At 39.1% G+C, this 14,055-nt stretch overlaps 1 protein-coding gene across 1 annotated transcript in view; it reads left to right on the top strand.

Moving 5' to 3' along the window:
• Positions 1-921: 921 nt before the first annotated feature.
• LOC111867983 (brachyurin) overlaps positions 922-14,055 on the top strand; it is a 36,581-nt gene continuing 23,447 nt past the window's right edge. Inside the window, exons 1-3 of the mRNA XM_023858251.2 lie at positions 922-993; positions 8,067-8,115; positions 10,023-10,185. Of these exons, the coding sequence (XP_023714019.1) occupies positions 946-993; positions 8,067-8,115; positions 10,023-10,185 (260 nt within the window). The 5' untranslated portion in view covers positions 922-945. The remainder of the gene's footprint in view (positions 994-8,066; positions 8,116-10,022; positions 10,186-14,055) is intronic.

Genomic DNA, 14,055 nt, shown 5'->3' with positions numbered 1-14,055 from the left:
GAAAACATATAGAACTCACCGGCTGAACGTAATTTGTACCTGGAACTGCTCAGTAAAATCATAGAACTAAGACCAATGGACAAAGGGAAGGGTAAGAATGTAAAACGCCTAGGTGCAGGTGCATACAGTAGGGCAAATGTCAGGGTGTATGGGATGGTGTGACAGCAACTGGGTTGGTGGCATGGCTGAAACATAAAGCTCACCATTATCCATTGGCATTAACAGTGCTTCATTTCTAGAAAGTACCAGATATATGATAAATTACTGTGAAAGATATTTTTATGCTCTTGTTTAGTCTGTGTACCAGGTCTTGAGGTAGTGTGAGATTGCTCCATCCCAATTAATCATTCAGAATCATGAAGTCATCTCTCATTTAACAATGATATGGGCATCTGCTGTTGTAATTCAAAAGCTGCTCAGAAAGGGTGGGTCATAGCAATTTGGCCCCTGCACTGCAACCATCACTGATCTGTTGTGCTTAACCTGCTCAGAAAATAACATTTCATCCTGCACTTCTCATTTCCATTTAAGAATGATGAACAGTTCAATGATTAAAATTGGTATATATTCATTAATTAATTCTTATGACTGGAATTTCAATTAAGTCCTTAATCAGAATATTCTGCTTTACATGCATGTAATGTGGTTTAAAAAATGTTGAATTTAAAATGAAGTTCTGCACAACAATAATGGCTATTTTTTAAATGGAGCATCCTCTCAGACAATGACTATGTCAACCATACATTGGTTTGATGTAAGTGGTCTGTTTTCCCAGTTTCACAATAGTGCTGACCTGCAGGTTTCTGATGAATGATGTGTCTACCCCAACACTTAAGTTAATCCTCCTTTGGAAATGATAAAGCCATATCAAGATAAGGTGTTAGATATATATACACACTGCAACAGGCTGTGTATTCGTCCGGTTCCACCACAGCCCTATACACCATGATGTCACTAGTATTCATCTTTGGTCTCCTGGCTGGAGCTGCACAGGTATTTAATTAAAAAATGAATTTACATTATTTTCTGTCGAAATTCAGCTCTCCATCAATTTAGCTTTTGGAGTTTGTATTAAATTAACAGCATAAATTGCCCAGTATACACAGAGATTTGAACCAAAATCAGGGGTCAGTTTATGGACAGACAGAATTTGGTATTGTGGTAGAAGAAATTAATAACATGCATATAAGAATAATTTATTCCTCTTCAGTAATTCTGTCTTTGAGTGTCTTCATTATATTAAATACAACAAAAAATCAAAACAATATTTAGGTGAAAAGGAAATTTGGCATGAATAACCTCTATTATGTACAGGAGTTCGACAAAATAATAAAATCACTACAGATAATGTGCACATTTCTTTATTAATACGGTGATGGACCACTTTTGCCTTCAATACAGCCGCAGTCATTCTTGGAATGGACTCATGCAAGTTTTTAACAGTCTTGAGAGGAATTTTATATCATTCTTGAAGAACATCTTCAAATTGCTTTAGACATGTTGGAGGTAGGAATCTGTTCCTCACTATAGCGTCCAAAACTGACAGGAGCGGTTCATTGGTGTTCAGATGTGGTGATTGTGCTGGTCAGGGATGATGTTTAAGTTCACATTCATGCTCTTCAAACCATGACCAGCTGTATGAATTGGGGCACTGTCATCTCAGAAAAGTGCATCGTTGTTCAGAAATAACGTCTGGATCATGGGATGTACCTAACCCAACCTGTCCACATACCCCCTTGCAGTAATTCGGCCATGAGGAGTAATAGTGAGACCAACAGGATACTGTACCATGATATTGCTGTCAAAATCATCACAGAACCTGCCCACGATTTCATTGTTGGAACCAGGCATTCCAGATGGTAGGCTTCCTTGGGTGTTCTCCAAGCGTAAACTCTTCCTGATGTAGGGAACAGTGTGAAGCATGACTCATCTGACCACATCACGCACACACTTCAGTTGTCTGATATCCAGGTTTTATGGTCATGACACCACCGTTTACACATCTGAGCATTACTTTAGGCAATCAGGCAATTAGCAACTGCAGCACTGCCATGTATATTGGATTTGTGAAGCTCACATCACATCGGACAGTTTTTGTAGGAACAGGGTCTTTAAAATGAATATTAGTTCTGCTGTCCTGTCACCTGTGCTGTAGGAGTTGTGTGATTCTTCGAAACAATCCTTCTCAATGTACGATGATCTTTTTATGTAAATGTTGATTTTCACCCCTGTTCCTCTTAGCTGATGTTGCCTTCCCAAGATTTGTGTATGCCGACACAACCTCAGACACTGTCACCCTTGCTACACATAGTTATGTGGCAGTTTTTGTCACAGATGCTTCACACAAACATTTGCCAACAATCTGTCCTCTTTCAAAATAAGACAAATTTTCCACTTTCCGATGCTGTCATATTGACCTGTCATTCAAAAAAATCGATAATCCACTGATACAAGCACTTACTTACTTACTTACTTACTTACTTACTTACACATGGAGCTGAGCCCTTCTGGAGGAGCCGCCAATTCAGCAGCTACTCAAGAATTTCCCAGCATTTTATATAACCTGAAGGTTCATTACCATGTTCACAAGAGCCCTCCACTTGTCCCCATCCTGAGCCAGATCAATCCAATCAATACCACCCCATTCTATCACTAAGGTCCATTTTAATATTGTCCACCCATCTACCCCTTGGTTTTCCCAGTGGTCTCTTTCCTTCTGGCTTTCCCACCAATATCCTATATGCATTCCTCATCTCCCCCATTCGTGCTACATGCCCTGGCCACCTCATCCTCCTCATCCTGCCCCGGGTGATTATGATGATGGAGAATTTGGTGGAATGAAGATTGGCAGGGGAAACCGAAGTACTCAGAGAAAACCCGCCCCAGCACCACTTTGTCCACCACATATCCCACTTGACCAGACCCGGGATCGAACCCAGGCTTCCGCGGTGAGAAGCCAGTGACTAACTGCTTGAGCTATGGCGCGGCCTAGCACCAGACCTTGAACAAGCATCTGAAGAATATCATCATCTGGGATGTGACATTGTGCAATGTGGAAGAATTTGTGAACATTTAAGATGAATATTACTATGTCCATCATCATGGTCAAAGGGTACACCAAGCAAGCAGAAAGATGAGTAAACTTTACCCTTCCTGCTAGTTGCTTCCTTGAGCCTCTCCCTGACTCTGAAGACAGAGGCAGTATTTCTCTCTGAAACATCTGTAAACTTCCATCAGACTACATCCTATCACATCCAAAAATATATTCTTCCTAATTTCTGCCATAAGATCTCATACATTTTCACTTCTAGTAATGAAATAAAGGTGATAAATGATACAGTGTATAAATTTCAAAATAAAAATACCTTATCAGAACTGCAATACACAGTGAGCCACCAGTCCCTGTGCACCTACAGTAAACAATGAGTATATTCAGACAGTCGATGTACATTAATAGAAATATATTTCTCGTATTTTTTTTGTTGCTAGTGGGGTGGGACTAAGTCCCTTGTACTGCGGCCACTTCTGGCCTATTGTACCAGCCCCAGATGACAGATGAGGGTGATTGTGGAGCAATTGGTGGAATGAAGATTGGCAGGGGAAACTGAAGTACTCAAAGGAAACCTGCCCCAGCGCCACTTTGTCCGCCACAAATCCAACTTGACCAGACCCGGGATCGAACCCCGGCCACAGCAGTGGGAAGCCAGCGACTAACCGCTTGAGCTATGGTGCAGCCTTTTCTCGTACTTACTTAACTTACAACAAATGTTGGAAGTGGCCACCACATACTTGTAGACAAGCATTTATACATCTTAATCTGTTTGCGAAGACAAATGTCAATTCAATTTGAGACTGGTCAATTATTTTATTATAGTGTTACCTGTCATAGTGAGTGATACATTATATATGGCCCATCATAGACACATATGTATGTTTTATACTTTGTGATATCCAGTCAGATTTTTATTGTATGATGAAATATCTTATTATTATTTTGTTATCTAGTATAAACAATGTCAGATTCTATATCTATGTACATAGATCTCTGGAAGAAACATTAATTATGAATATGTAAAGTAAAAAGTAAAGGTATCTCTGTAACAGGTCATGGAAGCCAATAGGGTTTGTGAGATATTGAGGTTCCCACATTTTCTGGAAAATCGGCTCATAGATGGCGGCAAGGTTGTCAGGCCTACGTGCTGGCTGTCCTTTAACCCCAAGAAGATTCCAAGAATATTCCTGGTACTCATTTCTGTGTGGCTGGAAGGGTTAGGTCAACTGAAAAAATCCAACGACCTCATCGGGACTTGAACCCACGACCTACCAGCTTGTAGCATAGTGCCTCAACCAACTACGTTACTGTGTGCCCCAAAGCTGAATATGAATATGATGAAATCAGCAATGGCTTCTTTCAGTTCAAGGAGTGTGTGAGGAATGTCTGTGTAAACTGAGTCTTTCTTTGCTCCCCAGAGATAATAATCAGGCGATGTAAGCTAGGGGCATTGTTGTGACCAAACACCATTCAAAATTATTGTCCCGAACACATTGCACAGTAGCATCACGGAAACACGAGTTGTGTGTACAGTAGCACAGTCATGCTGTAAGTGGATGCAGGAAATTTAGAAGAACATACAGCGGATTATCTGATGTCATAACATGGGGCGCAACATACCAACCTTGTGATAATGTAATATTACATCTTTGAAGTAATGTGGAATAGTTGTTATCTAAATGCAACTGTTCTTGTTGTTGATGTAAACGGATAAATTAAACCCTGCCTCATCAGTAACAAAGGTGATGTCCAGAGTCCAGAATATCTTTTCAGTTGGCAGTAATTATGTCCCTAAACCATCAGCAATATTCAACACTCTTTAAGACATCCCTTTCTTTCAGTTCATTCACTGATGCTACTTTGTAGTGACCCAGATGCAAATGCTTATTCAGCATTCTACGTGTGCTACCATACAAGATGACCCTCTGCAGTGCCAATTTACAATTACATTTCTTACAATTCTTAATACCAAGAACAAGTTGGGTGTATCGCTTGTAGTGTAGTTGCACACTGATGTTTGGCTTGCCCTGTATGTTATGGCAATACAATCTTTTTCATGAGCAAAATGGTTGAAAACTTAGTGGCCATGTGTGCTGAATTTGTACTACCTTTGTAAGTTCAAGCCTGCTGTGGACGAATGTACTAAGCAACAAACGCTATTTGTTCTTCCAAACATCGACTGCAAAATCGTTATCTTGCATAGACTATGAAATCATCACTAAAGTGGTGGGAAACATTGTTGCAACTCCAGTGGCACATATTGTGAAGGTCTTTATAATTATGCTGTAGCTTTCAACACCAGCACATAGTACACTTTCTAACCACTAAAATCTTATGTTCAGAACTTCTTATCCACTTGTTGAACCTCAATCCCCTTTCATGCCTATAGAAGTCGGCCGCCATATGGTAGCCTCAAAAACAGAGTGCCAACCTGTATTTTCAGTTATACCTTGTTTCATGAAGTTGACCCATTTTGGAGCATGTAACATAGCGCCAACACGGATTTTGCTTTGACACTGTGGCAGCAATGTAGGAGGGATAATGAGGAGCATTCATCCTTGTTGGTGGGCAGTTTCTGGTGGTCTTTCTAATAGTCCTTCTGTCATATGATATTTTGATATTATATTTTCTGTAAGTTCCACTTGTAATTCCATCCTGGGAATGCTGCTACCCTTTTTTTTTTTGTAAAGTAAATATAAATTCAATAGTCTTCTCGTGCTGCAATGGCTTGTCAAGCAAGCATCACTAAGGTCCACACCTCCCACCTCAGAATTATAATCAATGACTACTATGGACTTCCCCATGTCATGTTCTCGAATCCTACCTAGAATCATTTTATAATGAGTAGTACTTATGAGAGAATTTTTTTTTTCACTTCATTATCATTAGTCTGTCTTTGTGGACTGAAACATATTCTCCCTTTTTCAGTTCTGCGCTCTTTATTTTAGCAGGAAGTGTTCCTGTTTTGATGCTACACAAGCATGTGGAATAGACCTGGGCTTGCAAACCAGTTGTCAATGATTACACATTATCCCTGATTCAGGAGAGGCCCCCATTAGTTGTGGAACTACTTGGGAGCCATATGGCTCATTTTTATGGACTCGTACAAAACGGCATCCTGCCCAATGCAAATAATAAAATTCTGTATGTAACCAGATCTGACTTCACACAACTCAAATGATTTTATACCATACCTAGCACGTTTTGATGGAATGTGTACCTTCCATGGCAAACGTTCAGGCCTCAACAAACAACGAAAGGATTAACAGCTTCACAGACTCTTAACCAAATATATAAAGTAGGAAAGAACCCTGCTCAGACCTCCAAGGAAGACAATTTACCCCAATCTCCCATTGATAGAAGAGGCATGAAGACAGGAACCTTAGCAGCTTAAGATTTTAAATATTAAGAATTTTATTAATATTTTAACTCACTACATTTGATCTTAATTAAAATCTTTATATAAAACTAGGACAAATTTGAACTTTATGTACTATGATTTATGTAATAGTAGTTTCCTCAATATGTTATTTGCCTTCTGAAGATGGTCATTAATTCCTGAAACATGTAACAGCATCATATACATACATAAATATACATTTGAGTCACACTGGATAGTGTAGTCAAATCATTCTATAATAAGATAGTAACATATATTTGATACTGCCATGAGAACCAATAACTAAAAAATTTAGAAATAAAATTGACATCACATTAAATTAAGATATTGCTTGCCATCACATAGTTCAGAATTTCATTTTCTCATGTCCTACCTAAAAACACAAGAATTAAAACATACTAAACTGTAAATTTGCTGTTTTCTTTCATGGCAGTAAAAGGTTGTCTCTCACTCTAAGGGAAGAACATAAATTTAGAATGTTTGAAAACAGCGGACAGAGGAGAAATCTTGACCTAAGAAAGAAGACATAAGAAGAGGATAAAGAGAATTCCGTACTTAGGGGCTTAATTATGTGTAGTCTTCACCAGATACTTTTAGGGTGACCTAATCAAATAGGATTAGATTGATGAGACAAATATCACCCTAGAGAGATGATATATGCATACACAAATTATAGTTGGAAAACCTAACCGTAGATGGTAAGGCAATAATAAAATAGACCTTAATAAACCAGGATGTGATACGGACTTGATTTACCTGGCCTGGGATATGGTCTAGTAGCAGTGTCCTGTTAAACTGGTAATGTACATTCAGATTCCATAAGTAAGGAATTCTGGACTAGGTGAGAGATTTTCAGCTTCTCAAAGATGATTCTGCTCCATAGTGTTACTGATAGAATGTTAGAGTGATCAAATGCTGTTTCTTTATAATTTTAACATTATCAACAAATGCAAGGAAAAATAGAAAAAACAATCTCACAACACACATTTTAATAATCTGTCTGTGATGTTAATATAATGGAGAGACAGGTGTATAGGAAGGAGAGAAATGCAACCATGGTATTTGCACATGGGACCAGAGATTTTTGGTGAAGCTTTGTTCTATTGAAAGTATTGATTTTCCAGACATTCTGTCTAATGTAACTTGATACAGTCTCTTAAATGAGACAAAATGTAGTATAGTCCACAGATGAAGATTATGCAACATTTCAATAAGAGCAGATGCCAAGGAATATTATAAATAAACATTTAACTCTTCAGTCCACTTAACACAGTAAAATTAAATGTACCCTGCTCCCTTGACATACAAAAATGTAATTTATAAATGGCATTAAATTGTCTAATCTGATGGCATTAAGGTACAGTGAAGTTAAATGGTGCGTTGCAGGGGTCTAACAGTTTCACACCTGATTCTTCAGAAATGTTCAGTATGCCATACAAATGGAATGTCATTCTAATATACATGAACACTCCTCAGTGTAGCATGTCCTATGATAATTTATGTCAGAATCAAAGGTAGAATATTCTGCTACCTTTGAAGACAAATTGATACCAATGTTTGAGGTTATGGTCAAAGTTAATATAATTGCTGAGTTGTTCATTTCATTTTCACTAGGCTGCCTCAGGAGATCTTATGCCCAGCAATGTCTACATGCCCCTTGTTGGTAAGTTTCCTTTGTTGTCACTGATGCAGAATGTAAGTATCTTCCATTAGCTTTATAGTAACAGGTAAGTTAGGAGAACAGTCCTACTGAATGGCTCTTGATTTAGGATTTTTAAGGAATTACCAAGACGTATGTTCTAAATGAAAAAAGTATACACATTCTCGACTTTAAATCAGTATTGAGGTTAGTACTAGTATATAAAGTTCAGTAAAGTTTTCATAGAATTTCAAGGTACTGCATGCAAGGAACTAATTCCGAGAAAGTAATTAAAGTTCATTCAATTAGAAAAATTATCTGTAAGGTTCTTAAAATGCTTAAGTCCCATATTTGGAAATAGTGACAAAACATGACTTCCTTTTGTTAAATTATTCAAGATCTGAAAACAGTATATGATTATGATCCAAACAAAAATAAAGAAGTTTAGCAATTAACATACAATGCCTGAAATGTCACTGAGGGTACAGCATGCTTTAAGCAGACAACCTTATGGAAGAAAATTTCCGTGTTCAGTGAGGTCCCTATGTCATCCCTAAGGCTCATTGCTGATAGGTTGCACAATTAAATACAAGCCTCCACAAAATCAGTAACATATTGTAGCATGTAGACCCACTGCTAGGCAACGACTGTGAAATAAGCAACTCCACAATGGCCATTACTAGGCAGTGGCCCGTAAACAACAGATGAACGGTGTTTGATGTGCGGTCCATGCCGAGATGTTATAAGCAGGACAAATTAGGAGTTGCAATGAGTGATATAACTGCTGGGGTTCAGTTGTAGTGAGCTGTGAGAATAAGGTGGGTGAGGCTGGGGACAGTGCAGGAACCCACAGGAAGGGAAAATCTGCTGTTGGAAGCCGCTACCAAGCAAGAGCTAGTGAAAACTGTAATAGTCTAAGAAGACCTGGTGTGTCATAAGTGATCTGTGAAATGTGTAGAATATTGAGACCATAATCCTTGTAATCATGAATTGTAAAGAGTCCAATTGATCTGGCTACCGGTTTAGACACTGTCAGTATTCACTCTAAAATTGTGACAATATTTAGACGATGTTGATGCTGATGCAGACACCCTTGGAGACATTTCTGACAGAGTATATAATTTCTTAGATTAAGAAAGCAGCTCATATCACGTTGGAACAGATATTAGTATGACAGGATAATTATATTTAGTGACTCATTTTTTGCCTGCATTGATAATATTAAGTTAACTGGGGGAGATCATAACAACATAAGGAAAGACACAAAAGTTCTGTTAGATCCTAGTAAGCAAGTTGATCTACAAATACAATAAATGCAGAGAAGACTAAGTATATTTGCATGTTCCATCACCAGAATGCAGGACACACTCATAACATAAAGAAATGCTAACAAATCCTTCAAAGATATGGGAAAATTATAATATTTGGGAATGACTAACAAATGAAAATTGCATTCATGAAGAAAGTGGACAACAGATTAAGCTCAGGAAATACTTTCTACTATTCATTTCAGAAGGAGGGGAAGAGACCACTGTAAGACTGAGGCATAGGTTGGAAGATAATGTTATAATTTGTATTAAGAAAGAGCATACGAGGTTATGGACATGATTCATAAGACAAGTGAGGGGCTCTTGTGAACATGGCAAAGAAGCCTTTTAATTCCATAAATGCTGGACATTTCTTGAGTAGCTGGAAAACTATGGCTCCATAGTGTTAGTTTGTTAGTCCATTTTTGCTAGAGTTTGTTCAGATTATGTAGTTTTTGTACATACAGAAATCTTCTGATGAACTTAGATGAGTAAACTGGATTGTTGACATTATTTCCAGGACAGTCCAACTATTTTGTGAATGATGCAATTCTTTCTTAGCAGGAAGATAAGCAAAATTTGTGCTTAGAAGAAAGAATTGTAGTAAGTTGATCTGAATTTCAGTGGGTGCACCAAAGGTTCTAACACCAAAGATAGTAAATGGTTATCCTGCATCAAGGGGTCAGTTCCCACACCAAGCTGCTGTTACTATAGATGGTTCATCTTTCTGTGGCGGTTCCCTCATCTCCGAAACCTATGTGCTAACTGCTGCACATTGTGCTCAAGGGTAAGTACAAACTCTACAGTCCAGAAATACGATGATTAAGTGTGTTAAATGTGCTTATCTTTTGCAGCTGTCCATCTACAATTTTCAACCATACAGATTTGTCTAGCAGTAATGCTGGAGACTTTTATTTGGTGCATGTTTGGTTTATAGCTCGGTCAGAATGTCAATTATCCTGACATAGTTTTTGGTGCTTCTACTCAGCCCCTCAAGGTAAATGCCAGGATAATATCTTGATTAGGCCATGACCACACCCTACCAAATCTTTTCCAATTAATTATTCATAAATCATCCTAATATTCAATGTTACAGGTAAAATTAGGGTTCAGTTCCATCAAATGTGGTTTTTAAAAACCATATTCTAAAAACAATTGTTGTGTTTCTGAACACTGTTCATTGTCCTGTTTTTATTTAAAACAACGTTTCAGAGACTGGATTCTGTCTCTGTCTTAAGGTGGATCCTACTCAGTTTGGCTCAATTGACAGAGCTAGTCCATATTTCTGGACACCAACACAAGACAGGATATATAAACAAAGCAGAACATAAACCACCAGTGAGAGTTAAGAAAAATATTAAAATCATTAAAAACTCCATACACATGAGGCCTGGCACTCATGTCCATGCACTATTTCATGGCTACTATTAAAATCAGAGTAGTATCATGAGAGAAGTCATCTGTAAAGAGACAGTTTTTTTTACTTCTGCTGTGATAACAGGAGTCCAGAAGGGAGAGATGTCCAAGTTGGGTTGACTGATTGGATGATCTACCAGAGACATATGGGCAGATTCCTTGTATTTCCTGTGTGTGGTGTTTGATTCAATTTGCAAGACCTTCACTTCTTTCCAACGTATTCTGTGGCCTTCCTCATGTGCATGTTGGGCTAATTTTGGTCAGGTTATATTTGTGCCCCTTAATGAATATTTCTATAGGTCTGCTTGTTTTGCTGACATAACATCTGCCACAAGAATTTGTGACACTGTATTGAAGACATCAAGAAGCAACCATCCTTCTTCAGATACCATGTATGAGGGCACGGTCATTATCTCTTATGTTATGGGTATCTCCAAAAAATTCTAATGCACTGGATACTAGTTTCAGTGTCAGGATCATTTTACAAAGTGAACATACATTCCATGGGACACTGATGAAAACTGAAGTGGTTACTGTTGCCCAGCAATATACAATATACCATGTGACTGTGACATATTTTACATAGTGAAACAAGCAGACATTTAGAAATACACATTAAGGAGCACAAATACAACCTGACCCTAAGTCTGCTTGAAAAATCAAAATGAGCCCAACTTGCATATGAGGAAGGCCATGAAATGTGTTGGAAAGAAGCAAAGGTCTTGCAGATTGAACCAAATACCACCTGCAGGAAGTGCAAGGAATCTGCTCATATGTCTCAGGTAGATCATCTGATTAATCAACCAAGCTTGGACACATCTCCCATCTGGAATCCAATAATCGCAGCAGAAGTTAGAAAACTACAACTCCATCCAGTGAAAATTGTGTTTTTATGTTGGTACCATGCGATTACGTCTGTTCTGATACGACTGTAATTCTAATGACAATAGCCATGAAATAGTGCATGGACATAGGTGCTAGGCCTCATGTGTATGGAGTTTTTAATGATTTTAATTTTTCTCTTAACTGTTGCTGATGGTTTATGCTGTACTTGGTTTATAAATCCTGTGTTGTGTTGGTGCTATTGTCCAGAGATAGGGACTTGCTCTGTCACTTGGGCCAAACTGAGTAGGTTCCACCTGAAGATGAAGACAGAATCCAGTCTCTGAAACGCTGTGATTTAAATAAAAACAGGATGATGGATAATGTCCACAAACATAATAGTTGTATTAATATACCATCATCACAAAAAATATATATCATATTTTAAAATACTAATGTTTCAACCCTTACAAAACAAGACATTCATGTAATACATGTGAAGTACTTCCTTTGATGGCCATCACTGGTTGAAACATGTAAAGGATTTATTTTAGTATTAAAAACACTATTGCAACTATTGAAATATAACCATAATATTACATATGCTACAAGTTGCAACAGCCAAGAGGAATGTCTATCATAAAAATTCAAAGGCCAATGTCAGATATGTGTTTTGCTCAGTTAACTTTACATCATCATTTTTAATGCAAACTTTAACCTCCATTTTTTAAACAATTATTTCATGGTATGTAAGTTTTGAGGTTTTCACGGCAATGACTATGAAGAAAGTCGTCTTCTGGGTTTAGGCGCCGTGTATTCTTCGTTTTGGCCGACGTTTCGGAGGAATGTATCGCCTCAATCTTCAGCAGGTGAATGGCTTTGAATGCAGAGAGCAGTAGCTGTAGTGATAGGAAGTGAAAGGCGCTGCTTATATACGAAGTAGGCAGGGGGGATGGTTAGGGAGAGTGGACCAATAGGAGCAGTGAAGAGCGATTAAGGCCATATATGGTGTTATGTGCTAAGGGAGGGGGGAGGGCGGGGAACGGCCAGTGAATCCAGGAAACTTGAGGTCAATGGCACTAGGAAGTTGCGGTAAACAAGAAGAACCGGTTGGTTGGGGACAGGCTACTGACATCAATGACATGATTACAGGGGACAGGCTACTGACGTCAATGACATGACGAAGAACTGGTGTGGCTTGTTGGATTTCTCTTGAGGGAAAAACACCAGTTCTTCATCGTGTCATTGACGTCAGTAGCCTGTCCCCTGTAATCATGTCATTGATGTCAGTAGCCTGTCCCCAACCAACCGGTTCTTCTTGTTTACCGCAACTTCCTAGTGCCATTGACCTCAAGTTTCCTGGATTCACTGGCCGTTCCCCGCCCTCCCCCCTCCCTTAGCACATAACACCATATATGGCCTTAATCGCTCTCCACTGCTCCTATTGGTCCGCTCTCCCTAACCACCCCCCCTGCCTACTTTGTATATAAGCAGCGCCTTTCACTTCCTATCACTACAGCTACTGCTCTCTGCATTCCAAGCCATTCACCTGCTCTGAAGATGGAGGCGATACGTTCCTCCGAAACGTCGGCCAAAACGAAGAATACACGGCACCTAAACCCAGAAGACGACTTTCTTCAATTATTTCATGGCTTTGTAACCTTCAGCACCAAGGAAGATGTCTTGTTAACCAGCATAGTTTGAGAGGGTCCTGCATCTGTTCTGGATGTGATAGTCAACACAAACATTCAGAAAGTCTCTGCCAGATTTTGATCCCTGTAATATTAGCCATATTATTGAATGTGATAGATAATCACATGTGAAATATAATTAGAAGATGAAAACCTCAGGGTTGGTGTACAGGATAAGTTCACTTTATATTTCAACCTGTGTAATGAAAGCACGCTGTTTCAGAGCATGAGATAGACTTTTTTCATTTGCTAGTGGTGTGGGACTAAGTGCCTTGTACTGCGGCCACTTGTGGCCTATTGTACCAGCCCCAGATGACAGGTGAGGGTGATTGTGGAGCAATTGGTGGCATGAAGATTGGCAGGGGAAACCGAAGTACTCAGAGAAACCTGCCCCAACGCCACTTTGTCCACCACAAATCCCACTTGACCAGACCTGGGATCGAACCCAGGCTGCTGTGATGGGAAGCCAGCGACTAACCGCTTGAGCTAAGCGGCCTCCGTAGTCTAGAGGTAACGTTCCCACCTCCTGACTCGTAGTATGCGGGTTCAAATACCCGGCGGAGGTCGTCGAATTTTTAAGGGCGGAAAAATTCAGGGAACAAGTCCTCTGGGAGGGACTTTAAGCCGTGGGTCCCGTGTCGTAGCTTTACGGCATGTAAAAGAACCTCATATCTCCAAAGGAGGTCATTGAGCCAAATTACGGACGTTTCCCGCCCAACAGCAGTCTC

Source organism: Cryptotermes secundus, unplaced genomic scaffold, assembly GCF_002891405.2.
Source record: "Cryptotermes secundus unplaced genomic scaffold, Csec_1.0 scaffold508, whole genome shotgun sequence".
NCBI lineage: Eukaryota > Metazoa > Arthropoda > Insecta > Blattodea > Kalotermitidae > Cryptotermes > Cryptotermes secundus.
The sequence above is the reverse complement of the archived record's forward strand: the minus strand, read 5'-3'. Positions and strand labels throughout refer to the sequence as shown.